The sequence below is a fragment of the Culex pipiens genome, chromosome 3 (assembly GCF_016801865.2).
Source record: "Culex pipiens pallens isolate TS chromosome 3, TS_CPP_V2, whole genome shotgun sequence".
NCBI lineage: Eukaryota > Metazoa > Arthropoda > Insecta > Diptera > Culicidae > Culex > Culex pipiens.
This window is the reverse complement of record NC_068939.1, coordinates 95,207,618-95,231,969: the sequence shown is the minus strand read 5'-3', so window position 1 is coordinate 95,231,969 and position 24,352 is coordinate 95,207,618. Positions and strand designations below refer to the sequence as shown.

General features: G+C 38.2%; 1 protein-coding gene across 17 annotated transcripts in view; it reads left to right on the top strand.

Annotated features, from left to right (window-relative positions):
* LOC120422695 (CUGBP Elav-like family member 4) overlaps positions 1-24,352 on the top strand; it is a 948,890-nt gene that overhangs the window by 802,472 nt on the left and 122,066 nt on the right. For 12 of the 17 annotated variants that reach the window (XM_052710106.1, XM_052710113.1, XM_052710110.1 and 9 more), the window contains one exon: positions 2,162-2,287. The exons of the other annotated variants lie outside the window; for them this stretch is intronic. In XM_052710106.1, coding sequence (XP_052566066.1) covers positions 2,162-2,287 — 126 coding nt within the window. The remainder of the gene's footprint in view (positions 1-2,161; positions 2,288-24,352) is intronic. 17 annotated transcript variants of the gene reach the window in all.

Sequence of the window (24,352 nt, the reverse complement as noted above, 5' to 3'; positions counted from 1 at the left end):
AACCAAGAGATTCAGGTCAGGCTTGATTCGTAATAAGTAGATAAGAAGTGAATCTTCATCATTATCGGCTCCAAGATCCTTTACAGACTTTGAACTAAATACAAAGTTCTGCAATCATCACAAACTTTATTTTAACTTAAGTGGAATTGTCAATCAAAACTCATTTAGTCACGTTTTGAAAGAGTTAAATTTGATCAAAAGTTTGCAAGGGACTTGGAGCGTATATATGGAATAATCACTGTTTACTTATTGAGATCCAGCTTTGTCAGGTCATCTCGGATCGAGTTACAGTGTTCGACAAAGTTGTTCCCCGCATAAAAACCTGTAAAAATCTTCTTGAAAAACTTGTTGATTTTGCTTTTTTCTATCCACATAAAAGGGGAAAACGAGATACATCTCAACCCAAACTGCTTCAAGATTCACTCTTCATCAAATAATGTAACAATCAAAGAGGCGCTTCGATAGGCATCTTTTGACTCCAAAACGACTTCCACAAACCTCCAGAGTGAAAGTTCATCTCAGATAATCCCATTACGCGCTGTCCCAACGCCGTGAAATATGTTTTTAAAATCAATCTTAGTTACAAGCCCCCAAAAAAAAAACCAAGATCAGTTTGACGCGCATAACTTGAAGCGATAATCCCAGCTCAATTTCACCCGGTAGCCATGCGTCAAAAAACGACCCCCACGAGGGGCGGTGGTGGCGAAGATAAATGGACGGAACCGTCCGGATGTGCCACCCAATGCCGTTGTTTATGATGGAAACTTCCTGCAGCCGAAGTCGACGCTTCGTATGACGACTTTATCACTACACTCCCTTCGTCTCAGTGTCCAACAACGTTCCCACGTGGCCAATCCGGGGTTGACCCCTTGCCCACTCTGGCCGGAACCGACCCCGAAGATCCACAAGTCAGTCCGCTGTGGCAATGTCTTAATAGATTTACGAGAGAGATTTTGATTTATGATATTATTTTGTTTACGGTAGCAAAGTTTCGGTTTTGATTAGGACTTTCTTCTGAGCGCTTCTCTGGCTGGTTTCTCGTCCGGTCCGGTTTTAATACGTTGTATCTGGGTGCGCTCTGGTTTGGTGTGTGTGTCTTCTGCCTGGAAGGAATCATAAATCTTTGTTTCATCATCATCATATCTTGGAACCTGGGCGGTGGAGGCGGAGGAGAAAAGGGACCGGAACACTTTCTTCTTTTCTTTTTTGACGAGATAATTTTACTGCTATTCTGGCTTCTGGGGATCTTTTGCTATTTTTTTTGTGGGGTAAAGGGGGACAGATCAAATCTGGTTCCAAGGGGGTGGGAGAACCATACTTTACAGTTTTACTTGTCTCAGTTTTCCTATCCTTGGGTAAGCAAGTATTTGCCCAGCAGCCCTTCGAGAACCACAAACACACAGTGCGCAGGAGCTTAAGTACTTGCAGCTAAACGAAACAACTAAGTTACTATGTGTTGCTGTTGTAGACCGTTTTTTATCTGTTATTTAAATATGAATGTTGTTTTTTACTCGTTGTGGATTAGCCCTTGTGAACAGAATCAGCAAAACCAAAATTCGATAGCTACTCTCTAGATGGTACACGTTCAATTTGACTGAGATTTAGACATGTTCGTAATTCGCTTAACAGTTTTTTATTCACATTGTTTTTTTCTTACCTCTTTTTACTCATCAGTTTTGTGTACTTTTACAGCATCGATGGTGTCAATGTACCTTTTTATTCATTCTTCTTTTGATTAACAACTTTTCCACTGATCCAATGTTGTGTTTTGATTTTCTTTTTACAAATAATCCTCTTTGTCTTTTTACGTAATCCCAAGTTTTCTTTACCAAAAAAAAAACAATTGTAAAAAGCTGTTTTCTCAATGTTTGCAACACTTCCTAGTGTTACTAGTTTATCATTCCTCCTTCTTAATGATACAAACCACACAAGAAAACTCATAAGCAAAATTTATTAATTTACTTTTTTCTTCTTTTTCTCTTTTCTTTCTTATGTGATTCCCATTGTTCTCACCTGTCCACACGAAAACACACACAAAATTCAACCCCCCAAAAACCACTCAATCACAAATCCAAATCCCAAACCCTGCCCGCAAATCCCAAATCCCAACACACAACCCCTCACTCACTCACTCACTCACCGAAACTCTCAAAAAAACTAGATCGAAAGCTTTTCGTTGGCATGCTTAGCAAGCAGCAAACCGAGGAGGATGTAAGACAGTTGTTTAACGCGTTCGGAACCATAGAAGAGTGCACGATACTGAGAGGACCAGACGGTGCCAGCAAAGGTGAGTCCCGTTACATTTCTATCCTGCTAGTTTTAAGTCACGATTTCACTACCTACTACTGAGCGATTGCGAGGTTTGCGAACTAGATTTGTGCGAGTTTTTTTTCGTAACCCTCCTCGTTTTTTGTGTTGTGTACACACTGTTTTGTTCTGTTGTCTGTGGTGTTTTGTTTTGTTTTTTTTTGTCTCAAGTTCATAGTGCTTTGACTAGTAGTGTCGATTCTGGTGGAGCTTGGTTCTGTATGATTTCTTTATTTTTTTGTTTGTTGAAAATGATATTTGATGAATATCTCAGGAAAGGATACTTCGGCAGGCTACTTGCAAACAATCTCTAAGATACTCATTCATAATAGAAGTCTACACAAAGTTCCAAGTCTCCACAAGTTGTCCAAAGCTTTCACGTGTCGTGTTCATCTTAAAGTCTTAAAGTCTCCACAAATTTTTGAAGGCCGTAAGAAGTCCAAATCAGTCCCCACATGTCATCTGGTTTTCAGGCCTCCTCAATTCTACGAAGAATTTGAAGAATTGTGGAGACTTATAATGTCATCTTATAATGTCTGAAAGAGTCATGATGACACAGTTTTCACATCTATTCATGTCTCTATTTTTCAATCAACTGTTATCCCAAGTCTCCACAAGTCTACAAGAGTTTTAACCAGTTTTAATCTCTTCAAATCATGAAGTCTCCACAAGTTCTTCAAAAGCCATAAAAAGTCAAAATAATTCGCTACATGTCTTAATAACTATTTTTTAGATTCACACTCTACACAGCCTACACACACTTCTATCTTCTAAAATCTGAAAGTTTCCCTGAATAATTTAGACCAATAGTGAAGAGAGTAGTTTTCACATCTCTTAATATCATTTTTTTTTCAGTTAATTGATATCCCACGTCTAAAAGTGTCTTGGCCAGTCCTAATCTTCTTAAATATTAAAGTCTGCACAAATTATTCAAAAGCCATTAGTAATTCATATCAGTCGAAACGAGTCTTTATATATTTTTTCAAGTCTCCACAAGTCGTATACGCTTTCATCTAAAAAAATCTGAAAGCTTTCCCGAATAATTTAGACATATATTGAGAATATTCTCATCACTTCATTTCTATTTTTTCTGTCAACTGAAACCCAAGTTTCCACTAGTCTACTACATTCTTCAAGAGCTTCCATCTCTTAAAAGGTCCAAGACAATATTTACTTGCCTTCATTAGAATAATTTTAGAGCATTTTTAGCTCGTTACGACTCTTGTAGACTTGTGGAGACTTGGGAATTCAATTGATTGAAAAATAAAGATTTGTAGATTTGGAAGATCATTCTTCTTACAATGGGTCTAAATTATTGATAAAATCTGTTAGATTTTATAAGATGGAAGCGTTTGTAGACTTGTGGAGACTTGAATAAATATATATTGAGACATGTAGAAATAGATTTTAACTATTTATGGTATTTGAAGAATTTATGAAAACAATAACTATCAAATTCTTAAACAGTCTACTTAAGTCTCAAATTTATACAACTCTACAAAAGTCTTCATGAGCCTCCTTTTACTAATCTTAAAGTATCTACAATTATATTCAAAACAATAACTATCAAATTTTTAAATAGTCTACTTAAGTCTCCAAATTCTACAACTCTACAAAGGTCTTCATGAGCCTCCTTTTACTTATCTTAAAGTATCTACAATTGTATTCAAAATTCTACAACCCGTGAAACGTTGAATGTTTTCATAGTGAGCTAGTTTCTATAATTTAAAGGTCATTTGAGCTCAATTCTCAAGAGCTCAAGATTTTAACAGGTAATATAAGTTCTTCGTATTGTATATTTTTAATAAGATTTCAAGAAGCATTGGAGACTTGTGTAACTTGGAAGGCTTTCGTAGGCATTTGGCTAGTAAAAAAACGAAGAAAAAAGGAAATTTGTGCAGGAAAATTACAATTACTTTCGTAGAGATAAAGAATAAATACTTAAGATAATATATTTATTTTTAAAGCTCTTTTAAAGTATTTGTCATATGTTTCTTTATCTCTACGAAAGTAATTGTAATTTTTCTGCACAAATTTCCTTTTTTCGTTTTTTAACAGGCCAAATGTCTACAAAAGCCTTCCAAGTTACTCAAGGCTCCAATGCTTCTTGAAATCTTGTTAAAAATATACAATACGAAGAACTTACCAGCAATATCGTGGTTTTATTCAAATCCTTAAGATTTTGATTGATTATAACCCAATTTTGTGAATTTACTTAAACTCTTCAAACTTATCCCTTGAAATTTTCATCTTCAAAAAATTCTATTATTTGGTAAATGTCCTCAAAAGTTTTTTTTTCAGAAGTTTTTCAGTAATCAGTCCAGTTATTTCATGAATACATTCTTAAGCTTACAGAAAAGTCTGAAAACTATTCATATCTTGAATTCCTTTCCACAAACCAAAGTCTACGAAAGTTTTCTATTAAGTTCATATTTTGACATTTTCAAGTCTAAATTAATTTGAAATCGTTCTTCAGATTTAAAATTAAGATGTTTTCTTTGGTTTGAGAGATTCTACACAAGTCTCCGATTCTTTCAGACTCCACAAGTATTAACAACTCTTTCCGACTTTTTCTCTTCAAAAAGATCATTATCTCAAACTGAAGAAAAGAAATTCAAGACAAGCTCTCGTTCCATCAATCCAACGTCCAAATCCGGTCCTGATCAAAGGGACAACAGCTGCAAAAGTTCCACCCGTCCGGACAACGATGCTGCTGCAGCACCGTCCAACAAAGCAAATCAGCATTCTTGCATTACACATTCCCTGAGGGAATTTTTAATTAGTTTCATTTTCGAAGTCAAAGCCACCAAATTCAGTCGACAGAAAAAAAGCGAACATTCAACGGTTCACCACTCAACAATGTCAGATTGTGGGGGGGGAGGACACACCGTAGAAAAAAAAAACACCTACGGGGAGGGGTGGAAAAGTCCGAAATAACGAGCGAAAAAATCCCGGAAAATCCTTGGCCGGGCTGTGGCCAAACGAGGAGCTGGAGCGCGTGTAAAATGCAACCAAAAGCCATTTTGAGAATGTCCCGGGACGAAACTGGCTGGGAGAGAAAATCCTCTTATGGCGAACAGGTGAATAAAAGCGTCCAGAAATGCCTTCCCACGAAGTCAGAGAAATGAGAGAGGGAAAAGCAACAACAAAAAACGTAAAACAAATCCCTTTTCCCGGGAGGGACCTCGAACAAGAACAAGGTTCGGGGTGAGAATGGACCAAAAAAGGCCGCACCAAGTGACTGCTTGACGGATGGACAAATGGTATGAAGTAATTGAAAATGGTCTGTTGGATCGTTTTTTTCTCTGTTGTATTCTGGTTGGTCCAGGTGGTGCTGGGAAAAGAAGAAAAATTGCCCCAGATGAGTGGAGTTTCGGAGCAGGGTGGGCTTAAAAGGGCACTCTTCCCTTTTGAAACTGAAGGAAAAAGTCCTTGAACCCACCGTGTTGCGCAACAATTCCACAAAGCTAGGTCGGTTTTTCGGTGTGGGGCAAAGTGATAGTGAATAGTTTGGAGAAATGACTAGCATTTTTCCACCGTTAAGGACTCCAGATCGTTGTGCATTTTCCGGAGGATTTGGGCAGAGAAATGCCATTTGCTGACCACCTTGTGGCCGTAGTCCATACAGAGTGGACCCCGGAGGAGGAAATCCGTTTAAGAAGTTTTCTTGTTGATAATTAATCTGCCAAGGGATTCGTTACATGCAGCAGAAATTTCTTTGTGGCGGCGCGCTTCTGCCTTTTCCAGGCTGAACTTTGCAACTTGAAAGGAAATCCTTACGCTGCTGAGCAAAAAAAGTTAGCTTTGTTCTCGATTTGGCCTTCGCCGAAAAAAAGTTCTTTCAAAGAAATGAAAAGGGTGTCCAAATTTTGGAGATGATAATGAAAATCACGAGTACCTACGTTAAAATTTATGTGATCTCAGAAATCACTTCCAAACTCACTTCAAAACACTTTATTTTTTAATAATTAAACTTCTGAGTGTGGATGGATTTCTAAAAGTCTCCACAAGTCTACACAGCTCTCCTCTCGTCTCCACAAGCGTGAAAAAAGTCTCTATGGCTCACAACCATTAAAATTTGATGTTTTTCACAAGTCTCCAAAAGTCTCCACAAGTCTACACAAGTCTCCACGAGCCTAAAAAAGCTCTATATGACTAAAAACCTTTGAAATTGATTTTTATACAACTTCCACAAATCTACAAAAGTCTCCAAAGGCCTCACAGAGCCTCATCAAATCTCCACAAGTCTAATTCTAGCAGGTCACTCTAGCAAAGAACAGTCGCACGACCCACGACGAAATTAAAATAGATTCTGCACCGGAAATTAGCACCGCGGGAAAACCTTGCCGTGACAAAAAAGGAGCCCCCCCCTCGACTCACGCGCGGCGACGTTTTGTTCACTTTGACAGCTTCAATTAAAAACTAATTTTACAAGCTTCGATGAAATTTTAATTATGATCCGTCCCCGGCAGAATCGCCCTCCAAGTGGTGGGCGAAGGTGGAAAACGACAAACTTTTCCCCTCGCGGGCGCGCGATGGCGACAGAATCACGTTTCTCTCATTATTTCCCCAAGAACAAGAAGACGAGACGCGAGCAGCGCTTTCTTGTGGTTGTGGGCGCTTTTGAGTTTTAATCCGCAGTTTTCACAAGAAGCTCCAAGTTTTCCGTCAAAGGAGTCACCTTTCACGAGAGGGGGTGGCGGTGGTGGCATCATTTCCACCAATAATGCTGTGTCGGTTTTTATCGGTTCAAATTATGGCATTGTGGCGCAGTCGAGTTAAAATAGCACCAGAAATTGGTCGATTTGGTCGAAAAACAGCTCGCGATAAGATAACGAACGACGAAGGTTAGGCGGGGAAAAGTGGGATTTGTTTCTTGCAGCAGCTGGCGGCTGTCCGGGGAGATATCTGGTGCCGGCAAGCTTTCGAAGATTTGGGTTAAACAATATTTATTGAGGGGAAATTTTGGTTCTTTGTTCGGGCATCAATTGATTGGATCAAAAGTGTTTTTATACTTGTTTTCCTCCTTTGTTGAGAGGTGATCGTCTGGGTTGGTGTTAACCAAAAGAAGTTGGCAGGTTTAAAGACCTTTAGATTTCAAGGTTTTGGCATTTGGAGAGTTGTGGAGACTAACTTACAAAGAATTGATTTGAAAACAAAAGAACTTGATTGAACAAAAAGATGACTGTATATTTTAAAATTTGTAGACCTTTTTTCTTTGAATCTGTTGTGTGGAGACTTGTGGAAACTTGATTTGGTAAGTGAAGAAATCTAATAATTTGTTTACTTTGGATATATGAGGATATGCGTAAGGATGCATTGGCATCAGAAATTATTAACCATTGTTATTTTTTTTCTTTTTTATTTTTTTTTTAATCTCAACATTTGCTACATATCTTTTTGTCTCCGATAAATTAAAAGCTAGTTGTTTTTAGATTTTTAAATTAATTTTGTCAAAAACTGTAAAAAATATCAATTGTTGACATTGGTCCTTCAAACACAAGAAAATAATACATCTTTGAAATTCTGTTCCAATATTTTAAAGATAAAATTTAGAGAGTTCTGAAAATATTCTCATGTGGAGACTTAAAAAAACTTTAAGTAAAATTGTGAAGGTTTCTTGAATTTGTCGAACTTCTTGAAAAAAAAGAAAGTCTGTTTTTGGAGACTTCAATGACAACATTTGGAGACTTATAGAAACCTGTCAACGTTTTTTGAAGACATTAGAATCAGAGAAAGGGAATATTATAAGACTTCTAGACACGGCTTAGTCTACCCGATTTAAGAGAACATGTTTGGAGACATTTGTAGAATATTGGAGACTTTATAAGTTTTTTTTTTTAAATTTCAGGAATTTTTTTTCGGAGAGTTTTGAAAAAATCAATGTGTATCTTTTGAAGACTTTTGGACACTTTTGTGAAAATGTTGGAGATTTGTCCATTGTCCTGGTTGGAGACTTACAAATTTATGTTTTGCTAATTGGGAAATTTTGAATTTGACTACTTGAAATTAGTATCTAATTGTTGTGAGTTTTTGGAGACTTTCGATGCTTTGTGGTAAAATTACCGATTTAGACTTTTATTCCAAGAAACCGAGCCTCCAGCTTGTCCACCAGTACAAAGAACTGCACCAAACAGCTCCCGGCTAGTGTATCGTCCAACAACGGCCTCTTCATGTAAGCCTGTGCCCTACTTCAAAGCTTGAAATAACAGAAATTTAATTACATTTTATGTTTTTGAAAGGTATCGACAGAATAATCTGTGTGCTTGTGTGTGCGTCTTTCAAGGAGCTCCAAACCAGAAGAAAAAGACCAGCTGGGGCCATCAGGACCCGAAGGCCGGAAGGAGCTGAAAATGTGTGTGCGCTTGCCAGGTCTTCAAGATTATGGTGGCTCGGAAAAGGGGGGTGTGTGTGATGGGGGTGAAATATGACGCGAGTTTCCGATGCAGCCAAGAGGAAATTATGATTGCTATTTCATGGTCTCCGGGCGCCCTTTGGTGTACACGTTAGGAGCCTTGAGTTGGGTGGGTTTCTGGGCTTCTTGGAATCCGGGGAATTATAGGTCGGTGATTGGGGGGATGAGGGGCACTGAGCAGATTTATAAGGACCTATTTAATTTATATCCAGTCATCATATTCTTGGATGCCTGGCGCTGGCAGAAAGCCAGAAGATGTTAAAAGGTCTTTTGTATTGAATTTTCAGCTTGTTTGAATTTAAGATTGGATTTCAGCTCTCGAGAGAGAGCCAAAGTGCACCACCGAGGGAATGCCGGGCGCAAAAGTGTGAGAAAATCAATCTTTCTTACAGAGGATGGAGAAAATGGAAAAGGCTCATAAAAAATACATCGATGCCCGGCAGGAAACGAGACCAGACGTAAATCATTTAGCCCCCCCTCCCAATACAAGCAAAAGCTGTCTGTCAAAAAATAAGTTGCCATATTGAATCAGGACTTAATTTCTCATCGCTCCTCCGGGCGCTCTCCGTCATCAACTCGCTCCGTTCTACCACACAACACAGGGGCCTTAGGAAATCAGAAATCATAACTCACAACCGCGCTGCCAATATGTCCCAGCAGCGTTCCAAAATGTCGAAGAACTCACCCCTGGAGCATCCAGTCAATACATCGCTGCCAATTTCTTTCCTTCCCATTGAATTAAACATGTAATCTTTCAATTCGAGTGCGCCTTTAGTCGCCCTTTTTTCCGTGCAGCAGAAGTTCAAGAGGACGATTGGAGACACCATAAATTATGTATTTACAAAAAGTAATCTCCATTTAAATGACTTCCATCAAATTCGGGGGGATTGACTTAAAAGTTACTGACTGCGACTTGCGATGCTGCTTGAAATTGGAGATCAATTTGTCAGACTTGCTTTTTTGATCTGGATAAATCAATATTGTTTGAATTTAAAACTGTCTACTAAAAATAAGTCAATCAGTTTTTTTCAGCCAGTCATGGTCACTCATCCAATTTCGATCAATACAGTTTCCCCTCAAGGGTTTCCAGCAAGTCCACAGACTGGCAAATAATTAATTACATTGATTTTATGCTGGTAATTCGGTAATTTATTGATTATTTAGTAATTAAAAGTATTCCGAGAAATTAAAAGTAATTTGTTGGTAATTATTGTAATATCAAGTACCGTCAACTGGGGTGAATTGGGACAGCAGTTATAACCTTGTCAGAGCACAATATTTTTATTTTTCTGGTTGGTTTCGGATAGAACAGACTCAGACCAACAAAATGTATACACCCTTTCCAAGTTTAAAACATTTTAGTGCTCTAAACACTGCTGTCCCTATTCAGACTGTAGTTCTGATTCACCCCATAAGATGGTAATTTAAGTAATTTTATATTTTCAAAATTGTACTTGTTCAAAGAATCTTCTCAGTTTTTGTTAGAGATCTGTTCGGTCTACTCTTCTTGATGTTGAGAGAAGTACTCTTCTTGATGTTGAGAGAAGTACTCTTCTTGATGTTGAGAGAAGTACTCTTCTTGATGTTAAGAGAAGAAAGAAAAAGATAAATAAACTGATTAAATCTCCAAAAAATACTGTCGAAAATATTGTTTTCAAAATGTATGTTGTTTAAAATTTAAAAATGAGAAAAAAATCAGAAAGCTTCAAAATTTCTTTAAAATATGAGTGCAATCAGCTGAAATTAATTCAAAATTTATCTTTTATGTATTAGACTCATTAAAAAAAAACTAAAATCAAAAAGTACTTAACTAACTTTAATCTTTCGGAGACAAATATTCAATAAAGAAAATGATATTTATTGAAATTTTGCAGCGATTCAAATTCAATTTTATGATTTTTAAATCAAACCATACATTATTAAATATTTTTGAAATAATTTCTCAAATTTTGAAATTATTTTTTATCGTTTATGTCCACAGTTAGAATCGGCTTATATTTGGAAGCTGAAATTTTAATCAGCGTTAAAATCGTTTTTCACTTGTTTCACAATTTTTCAGATTTATTTTTATTTGGATGAAACTTTGTCCTTACGTTTTTTTATGTAAGGTACACAAAAAAGGGAAAATCGTCAAAAAATCAATATCATTATTCCCAAGTAACATTTTTTTCCAGGAGTTCTACAAGAGCTCTTCAAGATAGCTACAGCATAGCAGTTTGGACCGCGGTAGGATAAAATTCTCTTCAAAACTTCTGCAGGAGTTTTTAAGAGTACTTGAAGAGAGTTTTATCCTACCACAGTCCAAACTGCTATGCTGTAGCTATCTTGAAGAGCTCTTGTAGAACTCCTGGAAAAAAATGTTACTTGGGATTAGATGCAGTATGAAGTTATATATTAATGTTTACATTTGGCTTGAAAAATTAGGCAGCCATTTTATCAAAAATCTTAAAAATTTTAATGTAATTTGACTTGAAATAACCAGAAAACAATAAAAATGATCATTTTACGGCGATCATTTTCACTAACCATTCAGTAACAGTCAGAGTTGATTCAGCAACATTCAGCCATCTACTATAAGTAAGTCACAGTCAGTCATAGTCTTCTGCAGTAAAACAAGACAGTCGCAGTCACTGAAGTCAGTCACAGTCAGTAAAGTCAGAGACAATCAGAGAAATCAGTCACAAGTTTTTTAGACTATCAGAACTGTCAGAAAATGTCATTGACAGTCACAAACGTTCCAAATCCAAATCTAAGTCTCAATTGAAGTCATCCCTTTCGTGAACACTGACTCCACCAGCGACAGTTTTAACTCGCATCAATCTTATCTTCTGGTGTACATCAAATTTGAGCAACCTTGTTTCGGAGGGGGGACGCCCGCTGAATTGGTCCTCGCCCTCGGGGCCACACTCTCGGTAGCAATGAAATCTAATAAAAAAAACACAAAAAACTTGATCCTTTCTCAGGACCGCACCATTGTCGTCATCGTCAAAGCGTCTTCGTCGACGCCAGGCTGCCACTTGTAATGATGGAAGGATAAAGTGGTAAAATTGACTCAAACAAGACAAGAGAAAAAGTCGAATCGCCCCGCTCCCTCACCTTGCCACAAATCAAAGCGCTCTGAAACAAGCGCGAAGACGTGGGTGGTGGCGGGGTCGCCAAAAACTTTTCCTCAACTCATTATTTTCAACAGCCAAAGAATAAGAAAGAGAGTTCACTGCTGGAGGGCGAAAAGACGATATTTTTTTTCTGCTGGCTCTGCCACCCCCGCAAGAGCAACAACACAAAACGGCACGAAATCTTATCACTGTCGAGGTTGTTTTTTTCTCCTGCTGCTGTTTCCACAATTTCCACCGGATTTTTCTCTCGTACCCGGGCATCGAGCCGGAGGTGATTTCGGCTTGTTCCTTTCGTTTCAGTCACTTTAATTTTTTTTTTCGCTCGCCCTCAAGAAAGAAAGTCCTCGTTTTTTTTCGCGACGAGCCCCTTTGTCTTTACTTCGTTATCCGCGTTACTCCTTTTGCTGCGATTTTTATCAAGGACAGGGTTTTTTTGCTTGTTTCTGCTAAGGGGCTGTAGAGTCCGGCTTGAACGGAGGAAAAATGGCCCTCCCCGGAATGGACTTTGGGAACGATACAAGTAATAAGCAGACGGATAAAAGCACTCACTGACGAGCGAAAGAGGACTGCAAATGAGCTCATTTTTATCACGACGACCATCCTGACGGGTGAACCGGGCACAATAACAAAGATGCTGCCGCGGTGCGGATTGTAACCGGTTCCCTCTCGCTGATGATGGGGTAGGGAATGGATTGGAAGGTCGAATAGACTGTTGGCCGAAATTTGGTAAAATTAAGGATCTTTGGAGACTTGTGGAGAGTTGTGGAGACTTGTGTAGAGTTGTGTAGACTTCGATATTTTGAGGTTGGACACTTGTAGAGTTTGAAGGGACCTCTGGAAAACTTTTGAAAGCACATGGAGTTCATTTTTTGTTGGTTTTTTGTATCAATTCGACCAACTGCTCTTCGGCATTGCTACCCAACCACAGTCACTCAGGATGTAGGCGGGCTAATAGCGGAGAGAACTACCACGCTACAAGCAACTTAAAATTAACGATGCTTTGTATTGCCACAGGATGCTGCTTCGCAGCGGAAAGCTTTTCCTTTGGAGATTATCTCCAAGCTGAGCGCTCGCGCAGAGATTTAATGGACATTTTTGGGACAATCCGGGATTTACTCCGGTTATAAATTCGCTCCACTCAGTACTTGTCACATAGTACAATCTGACTCACCATTAAGTGCAAAATTTATGCCATCTTCAAGCAAACTTTGCAACAGAAAAATCAATTCCCCTATCTAGTGTGCACACAGTTTAAACTTTGACCAACTATCGCAAAAGTGCACAGCACCCTGATTAGCAAAGGGCCACTTTTCCAAGTGGGTGCCTTCTGAGATGCCAACCACACACACAAAGTTGTGCATTTTATCGCCTCAGACACATCACAAACAAATATCAGAAAACTTTCTTGAAACGGAAATGCCACCCCCACAAACTCACACACGACCACCACATCGCTGCTCGATATAATTATCGACGACAAAAGCACGCTGCACTTTCCTAGGGGGTCGGAAAATTTGTCCATTAGGGTGGAGAAACCCCAACAAATCGGAGGGCAACAATGTGGTACACACTTTAGTGTTTCGGAAAACTGCTCCAGTTGCAGCGGTGGTGGTGGAGGACACCAACTGAACGAAATTAGAAAACTTTGCCAAGTGCTGTGGTAGTAAACACCAAGTCATAAAAGGGTGACAGAGTGTGTGGCAGTGGTAGCTGTAGCCGGTTCCGAGCGTGTCATAAAGTGTTGCCGCTGGCTGGCTTATGTGGCTTTTAGTGGTATTCAATTGCATTTGGTTTTGATTCAGTTGCAGATAAAACCAGTGGGAAATGGTTTGACCATTTGCTGAAACTTTTCAAATCAAATCCGAAATGGTATTGGCTTTTTTCAATCAAAATGAAATCAACTTAAACAATTTCCAACATTTTTATGTGTTTCTGAGATCTCTGTCGAGATTGGAAAAGGATTCAACTTAATTTCTAAGATTTCAATACTTTTCTACAAATTTTCTTCAATCTTTAAATAGTGACAAGTGACCACAAAATCTCACAAGCTTTACTCAATGGTCTGTTAGAGGCCAGTCTCGATCGTTCGCAAGTACCCACAGGTCTTCACAAGTGCCCACAATCATGTTCTAATCTACGAAAGGTATCTACAGTTCATTGAGAGTGTCTACAAAATCCCACAAGCGCTTTCTCATCTTAAAAAGGATTTCACAGTGTACTGAGAGAGTCATTAAAAACCCCACAGCCTGTCATTGCCCAAGTAACATTTTTTTCCAGGAGTTCTACAAGAGCTCTTCAAGATAGCTACAGCATAGCAGTTTGGACCGCGGTAGGATAAAATTTCTTCAAAACTTCTTCAGGAGTTTGAAAGTGTACTTGAAGAGAGCTTTATCCTACCGCGGTCCAAACTGCTATGCTGTAGCTATCTTGAAGAGCTCTTGTAGAACTCCTGGAAAAAAATGTTACTTCGGGTGTCATCTGATTTTTCAAAAGATTGCAAAGTGCACTGAGAGTCTCCACAATACCCCACAAGCTGTCTCCCAAGTAACATTTCAGGCTTTAGCAAAGCTATCACAACCGCTATAAAACCTATCAGCCAAAACTAACATTAAAACCACTAAGTCGTAACAGCCTCCCCAGAACCCCGATAAACCTCTGTTAAAACCCGAAAAGACCTCCGCAAAAGGTTGTTTCGGCCTATTTATAAAACCTACATACACTGAAATAAAAAAAGTACCAAATTCCTAAATTCTACGACTTTTGCCTGCCTTTCTTATTAAGTAATCCAAAAAACCCGTTTACTAAATAAGGAAAAGAGCCAAAATTCCTAGAATTTCAGAATTGAGTACATTCTTTTGCCTTCCTCACTGAGGTAAGGCTATAATCCTGCTCTAAAAATGAACTTCGTATAAAAACGTCGTAGACCACCTTCATGTATACATATCGACTCAGAATCGAAAACTGAACAAATGTCTGTGTGTATGTGTGTGTGTATGTGTGTGTGTATGTGTGTGTGTATGTATGTATGTGACCAACAAACTAGCTCATGTTTCTCGGCACTGGCTGAACCGATTTGACCCGAACTTGTTGCGTTCGACTTGGTTTAGGGTCCCATAGATCGAGTTTTATACAGATTGAAGTTTCGATAAGTAGTTCAAAAGTTATGTATAAAAATGTGTTTTCACATATATTTGGATCTCACTTAAATGTATGTAAACTATGTCCGGGTCCATCATCCGACCCATCGTTGGTTAGGTTATCAAAAGACCTTTCCAACGAGTCCAAAACATTGAAGATCTGGCAACCCTTTCTCGAGATATGGCCACTTAAGTGATATTTATGTACTTTTTTGAAGCCGGATCTCACTTAAATGTATGTAAACTATGTCCGGCTCCACTATCCGACCCATCGTTGGATAGATTATCAAAAGACCTTTTCAACGAGTCTAAAACATTGAAGATCTGGCAACTCTGTCTCGAGTTATGACCACTTAAGTGATATTTATGTACTTTTTTGAAGCCGGATCTCACTTAAATGTATGTAAACTATGTCCGGCTCCACTATCCGACCCATCGTTGGTTAGGTAATTGAAAGGCCTTTCCAATGAGTACAAAACATTGAAGATCTGGCAACTCTGTCTCGAGTTATGACCACTTAAGTGATATTGATGTACTTTTTTGAAGCCGGATCTCACTTAAATGTATGTAAACTATGTCCGGGTCCACTATCCGACCCAACGTTGGTTAGGTTATCAAAAGACCTTTCCAACGAGTGTAAAACATTGGAGATCTGGCAACCCTGTCTCGAGATATGGCCACTTAAGTGATATTGATATACTTTTTTGAAGCCGGATCTCACTTAAATGTATGTAAACTATCTCCGGATCCACCATCCGACCTATTGTTGGTTAGGTTATCAAAAGACCTTTCCAACGAGTCCAAAACATTGAAGATCTGGCAACCCTTTCTCGAGATATGGCCACTTAAGTGATATTTATGTACTTTTTTGAAGCCGGATCTCACTTAAATGTATGTAAACTATGTCCGGCTCCACTATCCGACCCATCGTTGGATAGATTATCAAAAGACCTTTCCAACGAGTCTAAAACATTGAAGATCTGGCAACTCTGTTTCGAGTTATGACCACTTAAGTGATATTTATGTACTTTTTTGAAGCCGGATCTCACTTAAATGTATGTAAACTATGTCCGGGTCCACTATCCGACCCATCGTTGGTTAGGTTATCAAAAGACCTTTCCAACGAGTCCAAAACATTGAAGATCTGGCAACCCTGTCTCGAGATATGGCCACTTAAGTGATATTGATATACTTTTTTGAAGCTGGATCTAAAAATAGATGACACTTGTGTACAGCCATTGTTGTGAGGAAGGCTCCAACCACATAGGTGGATTAAGTTAGTTTTTATTTGAGTGTAGGAGTTCAAGGCTTTACAACTGAATCTTAACAACATCCTCAAAGCCTTGATAAAACCATTGTTAAAACCTAGTCAGGAGTTAAGGAAAAATGACATTTCATACGTCTTCAAACGTCTTATGCCAAATAGATTTTATTTTGGCAAAAATTGAGTCTTTGTCTTGCCAAATGATAAAATGGAGATGGTTTGCAAAAATGGCGACGATAAATAATAGATATTAAAGGTAATTAAAATATTTTCAAAGCTTATTTCTCGCAATTGATGGCTCAAATTCAGCTGCGGTTGAAATTTTATTGATAAATGTAGGGGAGATAGAGCCGAGCTTCCGTGGCCGTGAGGTTATGGGTTTCGCCTTGTAAGCGGAAGGTGATGGGTTCGATTCCTGTCTGGCTCGGCAAAGTCAGATCCCTTCAAAGAGTAAATCTGACCGGTAAGAGATGGGTTTCAACTAACGGCGTGCTGGATTTCCAATTCAGAGGTCGTGAGTTCAATTCTCGTATCGGGATGGTGAAGAGCCTAAAAATTCAACTCGCTTCATCAAAAATCAATATTTTGTAATCATAGTGTTTAATAATAATAAATATTTTATTGCAATTCTTTGAAAAAAAATTTCCAAATATTTTTAAACATTTATCGCTATATTAATCATACCAGAAATTCAGCATAAATGTGTGTTTTCGTCTAATTTAAATAAAATTTTTAAGTTTTCTATTTTTTCAACCTAAATGGCGGTCAATCAAATTCAATCAGAACACGCGTTTAGCGTCATAACGTCATGATTCGAAATCCGGACACTTAGTGGCATATCATTTTTGTTATAGCTGGCAAAAAATCATTTAATAAGTTGGAAATGTAGAAACATCATCAGGTTGTAGTATAAACAGTCAGTTTCAAGAAAATGCATGCAACATATGTCTTTCCTAACAATTTTTCATCAGAATTTTAAAATTAAGATGACTTGTTGTGCTTTGAATCCCGGACACTGATAAAAGCTGATTCGAAATCCGGACACTTTTTCTTCGAATTCTGGACACTCGATTTAACTTATGAATCGCACAAATTTGGACTGAAATTTTAGTGAATGGCATTCTTTAGGTCTCAAATAAGCTGTTAACATCAAAACAATCGATAGTTTATATAAAAAAATGCTAGAATTTATGAAAATCGAAACCATAAATTTCTGCTTTGCCTTCCCGGTGCTTTGAACGCCTATGAAATATTTCACTAAAATGTTTCGCATTTTTGGTAATCTTATAATTTTATTGTATTTAATTGTTTTGGAATTAACTACAGCGTTACAAACTTTAAATAAAATTTTATGTAGGAATTCATCAAAAAACACAGTTTTGACATTTATAATGTGAACTTATATCTAAATAATTGATAAAACAAGATGAAGTGGCCGGGTTTTGAAGCGTCCGGGAATTCAAATCATGACGTTATTTATGCACTGCTAATTGGCCGCGTTAAATGCTTTTTCAGGAGCTTATGGTTTTAAGTAAGCTTTTTGCATGCCTTATGGCACTTGACAGCTAAACACCCTTGGTTTTAAAAAAAAAGCATGAATCTTTCCCAGTTCCTGAGGGGAACACCCTTGAAGAGTATCGGGGCCGGCATTTACAAAGCGGATTCAGTGGCAGTTTCATTTTCAACTTAATGTTAACATGTTAAGGTTAATGTTAACATTCCATAGGTCGCCTCCCTAAAGTGTCGTGATAAGGTCCAGTTTGTGACGATACAATACCTTCCCTTTACTAAGCAATCGATTCCAGAAGGGAAAAGATCACCAGTTGTGTTGGTCCGAGCCGGGATTTGAACCCCGATCTACCGCTTACGAGGCGGAAGCGGTAGATCGGGGCTATTTGGTTACGATGAATGCCGTAATAAAACTATTAAGCAATCAAGATGCTTCCATAAAACCTCAATAAAACTAGGTGGTGGCTAGTTGGTTTAAAATTATTACTAGGGCTGGTTACTAAAAGGCTTTTAAATGCTTTCTAAAGGACTCTGCAACCATCCACAAGTCTCCACACAATCCCACAAGCGTCTTCTGATCTTTAAAAGGACTTCACAATGCACTGAGAGTGTCCACAAAACCCCACAAGCTGTCACTGGTTATCAAAAGGCTTTTAAATGCTTTCTAAAGGACTCTGCAACTATCCACAAGTCTCCACAAGATCCCACAATCGTATTTTGATCTTAAAAAGGATTTCACGGTACAATGAGGAAAATTCCACAAGGTTAAATTAGTGTCCAAAATCATTTGACATGGATTCCACAAACATCCGCAAGTCTCCACAAGTCTCCACAAGTGCCCACAAACTTTCATTGGTATCCAAAGAGCTTCCTCTGACTCCAACCGAAACTCCACCAACGTTGTAGCCATTGACCTCCCTGATATCTCCCAGTGTGACCCATGTGGTCTTCGAGTTTCAAAACCCTGACGACGATGATTACTTTTATTACTTTTATTACGGGCGGTGACACACCATCAGCAGCAGCGGGACACCACCGAGATCGACCACAAGATGAAACATACTTTGCTGGAGCGCAGTGAAAGTAATCAACAAAGTGTTACTCTGTGCAGACTTGAACTATTTGGCTCGGTCCTTAAAAACTTTTTATCGCTTCTCGTATCTTTCTCGGTGGAGAACGTCAGCCTCGACTCGGAGACTACAATGTATGCACAAATTCCTTGACGCGCTGCAAAACTTTTGAGGGCGAACTGCAGCGTCAAAGTGTAGCCGGAAATGGAAAGCCATCACAGGGGGGTGGCTTCTTGGAGTGGAGTCCTTCTCGTCGTCAAAAGCTCGTAAAAACCAGAAACAAGTTTGTAACGACTAACCGCCGAAATTGTTTGTCCCATCGGTCTGCCCAAGTCCATCCCGGAGACACTCCAGCGGATTCCATCAATACTCCAGAAAACGAGACAAAAGAAGACAGCGCATACTTTCCAATCAACTTTTCCTCCCGAGGATCGTCGTCAGCTCGAAAACATTATGTCACTCATGACCGTCCGTCCACAAGATGAGGAAAAACTTTCCCGATGGGACAAGAAAAAATAACGTCGCCGGCAAGGAAAAACTTTTCCCAAGGAGAAGATCCCAAACGGTTGATCTCGACCAAAGCTCAAACTTTCGGTTATTGAACACCACCCCCGCTTCGCCTTCCTTTCCGTTCGATTACTCCCGGTGGCTCGCTTTCACCCCGAGAGATGAGCTGTAATAAAATATATTTACTGACACATTCGCATAAATAAAATGATGTTGAGTTGGAGGCTGCCTGCCCTCAAGGAGGTCCAGGCAAAACTTTTATCCTTCGGAATGGTCCTTTTTTCCCGCTTGCACTATTCTCTCTCAAAATGTGTTGGTGTGTGTGTGTGTTTGAGAACAACTTTCCGGTCCTTGGCCGTTGTTGTTTGCGTCGTCTTTGGCCAATATTGAAAGTCTGGTGGCGTGCCAAACGAAGAAAAGAAGTCACGAAGACCACCTCCTCCTCCGCCGGACTTGATGGTTTTGTTGGCCAAGCACCGGAAGTTCGAATGAGCTCGTAATAGGCCGAGTCACCGGGGTTTTTTTTCGGGTGGGGAGATGAAAGTTTCCTTCTGACCATAACTAGGAATGGGTGTGTGTTCGGGGCATCTCTTTAAGGTTAAGTGCGGGACGCACGGCAGGAAGCCACACTGGAATGACTTGGTGACATCCGGTTTTAAGGGAGAGGGAGAAGGTTTTCTTTCTTTTTTGCTGTTGGGAAGGACTGGGAGCGCACACACAGGATAATTTATTTGTTATTGCGTTCCTGGGGAAGGATATCTTGGGTAGTTCACAAATTGAAGCTGATATATGGAGCTACTGAGGGAAAGTTGGCACAATCAGACAAAATTTGCCGATGGTTGACCTTTGCTAAAAGGTTTTATTTATTTTATTATTTCTCAAAATTTTAAATCTTAATTTTTTTTTCTAAATTGTTTGTCTTTATTTTTCTAATGTATCCAATTTTAATTCACAAACACAATTAATTCACATTAAAAAACAAATAACAATTATTTCTCTTCTCTTTCTATTCACAGGTAAGCATTGATCATATTTCATACACTAGAGGACTGGGTCTGAATGCTGTAAGTGAAAATAATGCCATTTGAAATTCTCATACAGTCATGCCTCGGCTTAACATCGCATATGGGGGATGCAAAACCGAGGCGTGTATAACTGGAGCACAAAGCTTATGGGGTTTTGGCTATATGGGTGACATTGACTATAATCGAATGAAAAATCATGCAAAAATAAAAAAAAATACAGTGTTTTGGAATCGGGATGATGGCAGCTATCCATTGTAATTAAAGTTACATGAAAATTTTCAAAAAAAACTTTTTTTTTGCATTTGGAAAATGCAATTTTTACTCTAAAAAAACCTTAATATATTTGTTATTGCAATATGGGTATCAGTTGTCCGTGTTATTGTCATACATTTCGAATGAAATATTTTTTTTCGAAAAAATACTCAAAATTTCATTTTTTGCAGTATTGGTATCGAATGATTGGGATTGTTTCATACATTTCGAATGTAATAACAACATTTTTTGAAAATACTAAAAAAATTCACAAAACTAAAAAATCAAACCATCCACATTAACGACCCCCGGGTCTTTTGTGGTCTCTATTGCAAGTTTCTGCTCGAACCTAGGAGTCCGAAGGCTTGAATGGGGAGAGCACCCAAACCTCTTTTACTCCAAGGAACCTTCCACCCCAGTGTTTGAACTGACGACCTTTGAATTGCGAGTCCAACCGCCGCCAGCGAATCCACCGGAGTAGGCTTGGTTTGGTGTGTTGTTTGTACTTATGGCATGGAGACGACTCCTACACCTGGAATGACTTAACGGCCTAACAACCAAGGCCGGGACCGACATTTTACTTCCTCATCCGATGGAAGGTTGCAGCAGATGGGAATCGAACCCAGAATCATCCGCTTACAAAGCGGACAGCGTAACCCTTCGGCCACGCACTGCCACAAAACTAAGTATTTGCGAAAAAAAACACTCAAAATTTCTGTTGGATAACAAATGATCGGAATTTTTGCAAACATTTCGAATGTAATAAATTTTGAAACTTTGAAATTTTGAGTATTTTTTAGAAATAAAACATAGTTTTGAGAAAATTTTCAGTATTTTCAAAAAAATGTTACAGCTTTCGAAATTTATAAAAAATAACTGGATCATTTGATATCCCAAATATGTAGTTTTGTGAAAATTTCAGTATTTCCAAAAGTTGTGTTACAACATTTGAAATGTATGAAAAAATCCGGATTGTATGATATATTGTAAAAAACTGACATTTGGAGTGTTTTTCCTCGAAAATATGCAGTTTCATGAAAATTTTGAGTATTTTCGAAAAATGATACTATATTCGAAATGAATGAACAAATCCCAATCATTTGATACCAATATTGAAAAAAAATACAGAAACTTTGATATTTTTTTCGAAAATGCGTAGTTTTGTGATTTTTTCAGTATTTTCAAAAATGTTGTTATTACACGCGAAATGTATTTAAAAATCTCAATCAATTGATACCCATATTGTAAAAGAATGAAATTTGAAATATTTTATTCAAAATACACAGTTTTGTGAAATCGATCCTTTGAAACCCATATTGTAGAAAAATAAAATTTTTAGTATTTTCAAAAATACATTATTTCGTGTTTTTTTATATTTAAAAAAAATCTCGATAACAATATTTTTTTCGAGAAATATTTCATTTTCAAAACACAGGAAAAAAATGTATTTTTGTGAAAATTTTCATTTAATTATTAGCTGACATCATCCTGATTCCAAAAAAAAAAAAACATTTTTTTATGCTTGTATGATTTTTCATACGATTATAACCAGTGTCTCCCACACGAAAAAAAACCTGTAAGCAAATCCGCTAACACTGTGTTGTTGAATTTGAAATCATAGAAATGTTTTCAAAATCGTCAACATTTTTCTCGATTTTGTTGCAAATGTTTAATTTTAAGATTTTTGTTAAAATATAACGATACCCTATTTTTACTAATTGGGCTTTAGGACAGACTTTTTTCGTTTTCATTGATTTAGTAAAGTTTAATAAACAAATTATTTTACATAATCGAAGTGCAAGAAAGTTGATAAATCATCACTTTAACACAAAAAGTTTCAAAAATTTGCATGGATGAATTAAAGAGCAACTATTTTACACTCATAACAATAGTCATCTAATTTCTTATGACCTTTTTTGTGAAAAATATTGAATTTCATTTACATTTTTTTCAAGATTTCTTAGGAAATTTGCAATTTTTCCAAAACTAAACAAGTTAATATATTTGATAGAACTAATATACTTTTTAAATAATCCAGGTTGACCTTCAGCAACTCGTTTCAAATTTCGAAAAAAAAAAACATTCATGTATCCATAGTGTAGAGAAATCCCTAGTTTGTTACCAAATGGACCAGCCCTTCAATTATTGACTTGAAGGACTGATTGACTTTTAGTACACCAAATTCTTAGTTTAAGTTGTTTTTAAAACTTTGTTTATAATATTCAGTGAATTGTCTTCTTTTTTTTTTTTTTTTTTTGAAGAGTTTTCTTAATGTTTATATCAAATTGTAGGTATGGTATTGGAGGATCTGGATTAAAACTTGATGTCCTTATTTCGATTGAAGTGTTGATTATGACCAACTAACTGTTTAAACAAATTGTCCCGAGATCCCGGGTGTTCCAGGGATTTGAAAAGAATGTGGAAATGGGTGATGGCTACTATGAGTTTGGAAGGCTATTTACTCATGATTGTAACATCAACTTGGGATGTTCTAGGCCATCCAAGAACACTTTTTAACGACTGTTTCTTACCATGGATCGTGCTTGCATAATTTCTGTTAGTATGGGAGTCTATATCACTGATAAATTGGGCTGCCCTAGATTGCATGGAACATGAAACTTTTTATAGACTTCTTTCGTAGCAAGTGAATCGAAATACTGTTAATTGCTTTATATTAAAAAAAAAAATGATCCGTTTCGGATCACAAGTGATTGTCATTTCAAGCGAATTTCCATCATCAACAACTAAAACACAAACTTGCTTACCCGAAAATTACGTTTCTCAATTACTAGCACTCCAAACACCACAAAATTGAATCCTGCCCAACGTATACATGTGCAATTAGTCCCAAGAGCCAGGCCCAAGCACCCAATTAGAGTACCCACTAAAGGTGTTAATTACAGCGATTTTGTCTTGTCTTGTGTCCTCATATCTCATATCCGAGCAGAATGGAACAAAAACTGCACACTGTACACCTCTTCCGAGCAACCATACACTCAATTTGTCAACAGACACCAAAAGTTAGAGCCTCTCATTGTGAGCACATCCTGCTGGGTTCTGACTAACGAGTCTTCGTCCTGCCCCTCGTGTGTCGAAGCAATTATTCCCTCTCCGTCCAAGCAGAGCCTTCGCAAGCGCCCGGAGAAGGAAGTATATCTTTCATTTGTCACTGTTCCTCCCCCTGCAGCTCCATGAATCATATTGTCAGTCTACAGGACACGACGACGTCTTGAAGAGGTACAGGCACATTTTTCCGTCCTGGCGAACACACAGGAACGACGTCGAGGACCATTTCGCCAAGTGGCTGCTGAAGATGGTCTTTTTCCTTCGTTTCGTCGCCTCTCTCTCACTCTGTCGCCTGCCAACTTGGCAAACATAACGACAACATAATGCATACAAATATGTATTTTTCTGTTTGAGGCCTTGATATATCTCTATCACGGGAATCATTTGCCAGAAGAAAGCCAGACATCTCAGTGTCAGTTCCAACGCTGCCACACTCTCTGCTCCAACTTGTGTCCTGACGTGAACAGGGAAAAACTTTCTCCAGCTCGAAAACGAGCCCCGTCTTCGAATTCGCATTGTATCTTATTCATGACAGAAGTTGATGTTATTTTTCTGTTTTGAAATAATGTTTTTCTTTCGTTTTTCGCTTTCCCCCCCACATGAAGAGGAGATGACGATGGTGACGACGACGACAACGAATGAATCCAATCCAATCCCCCGCACCTCCGGAAAGGAGCTACCTCC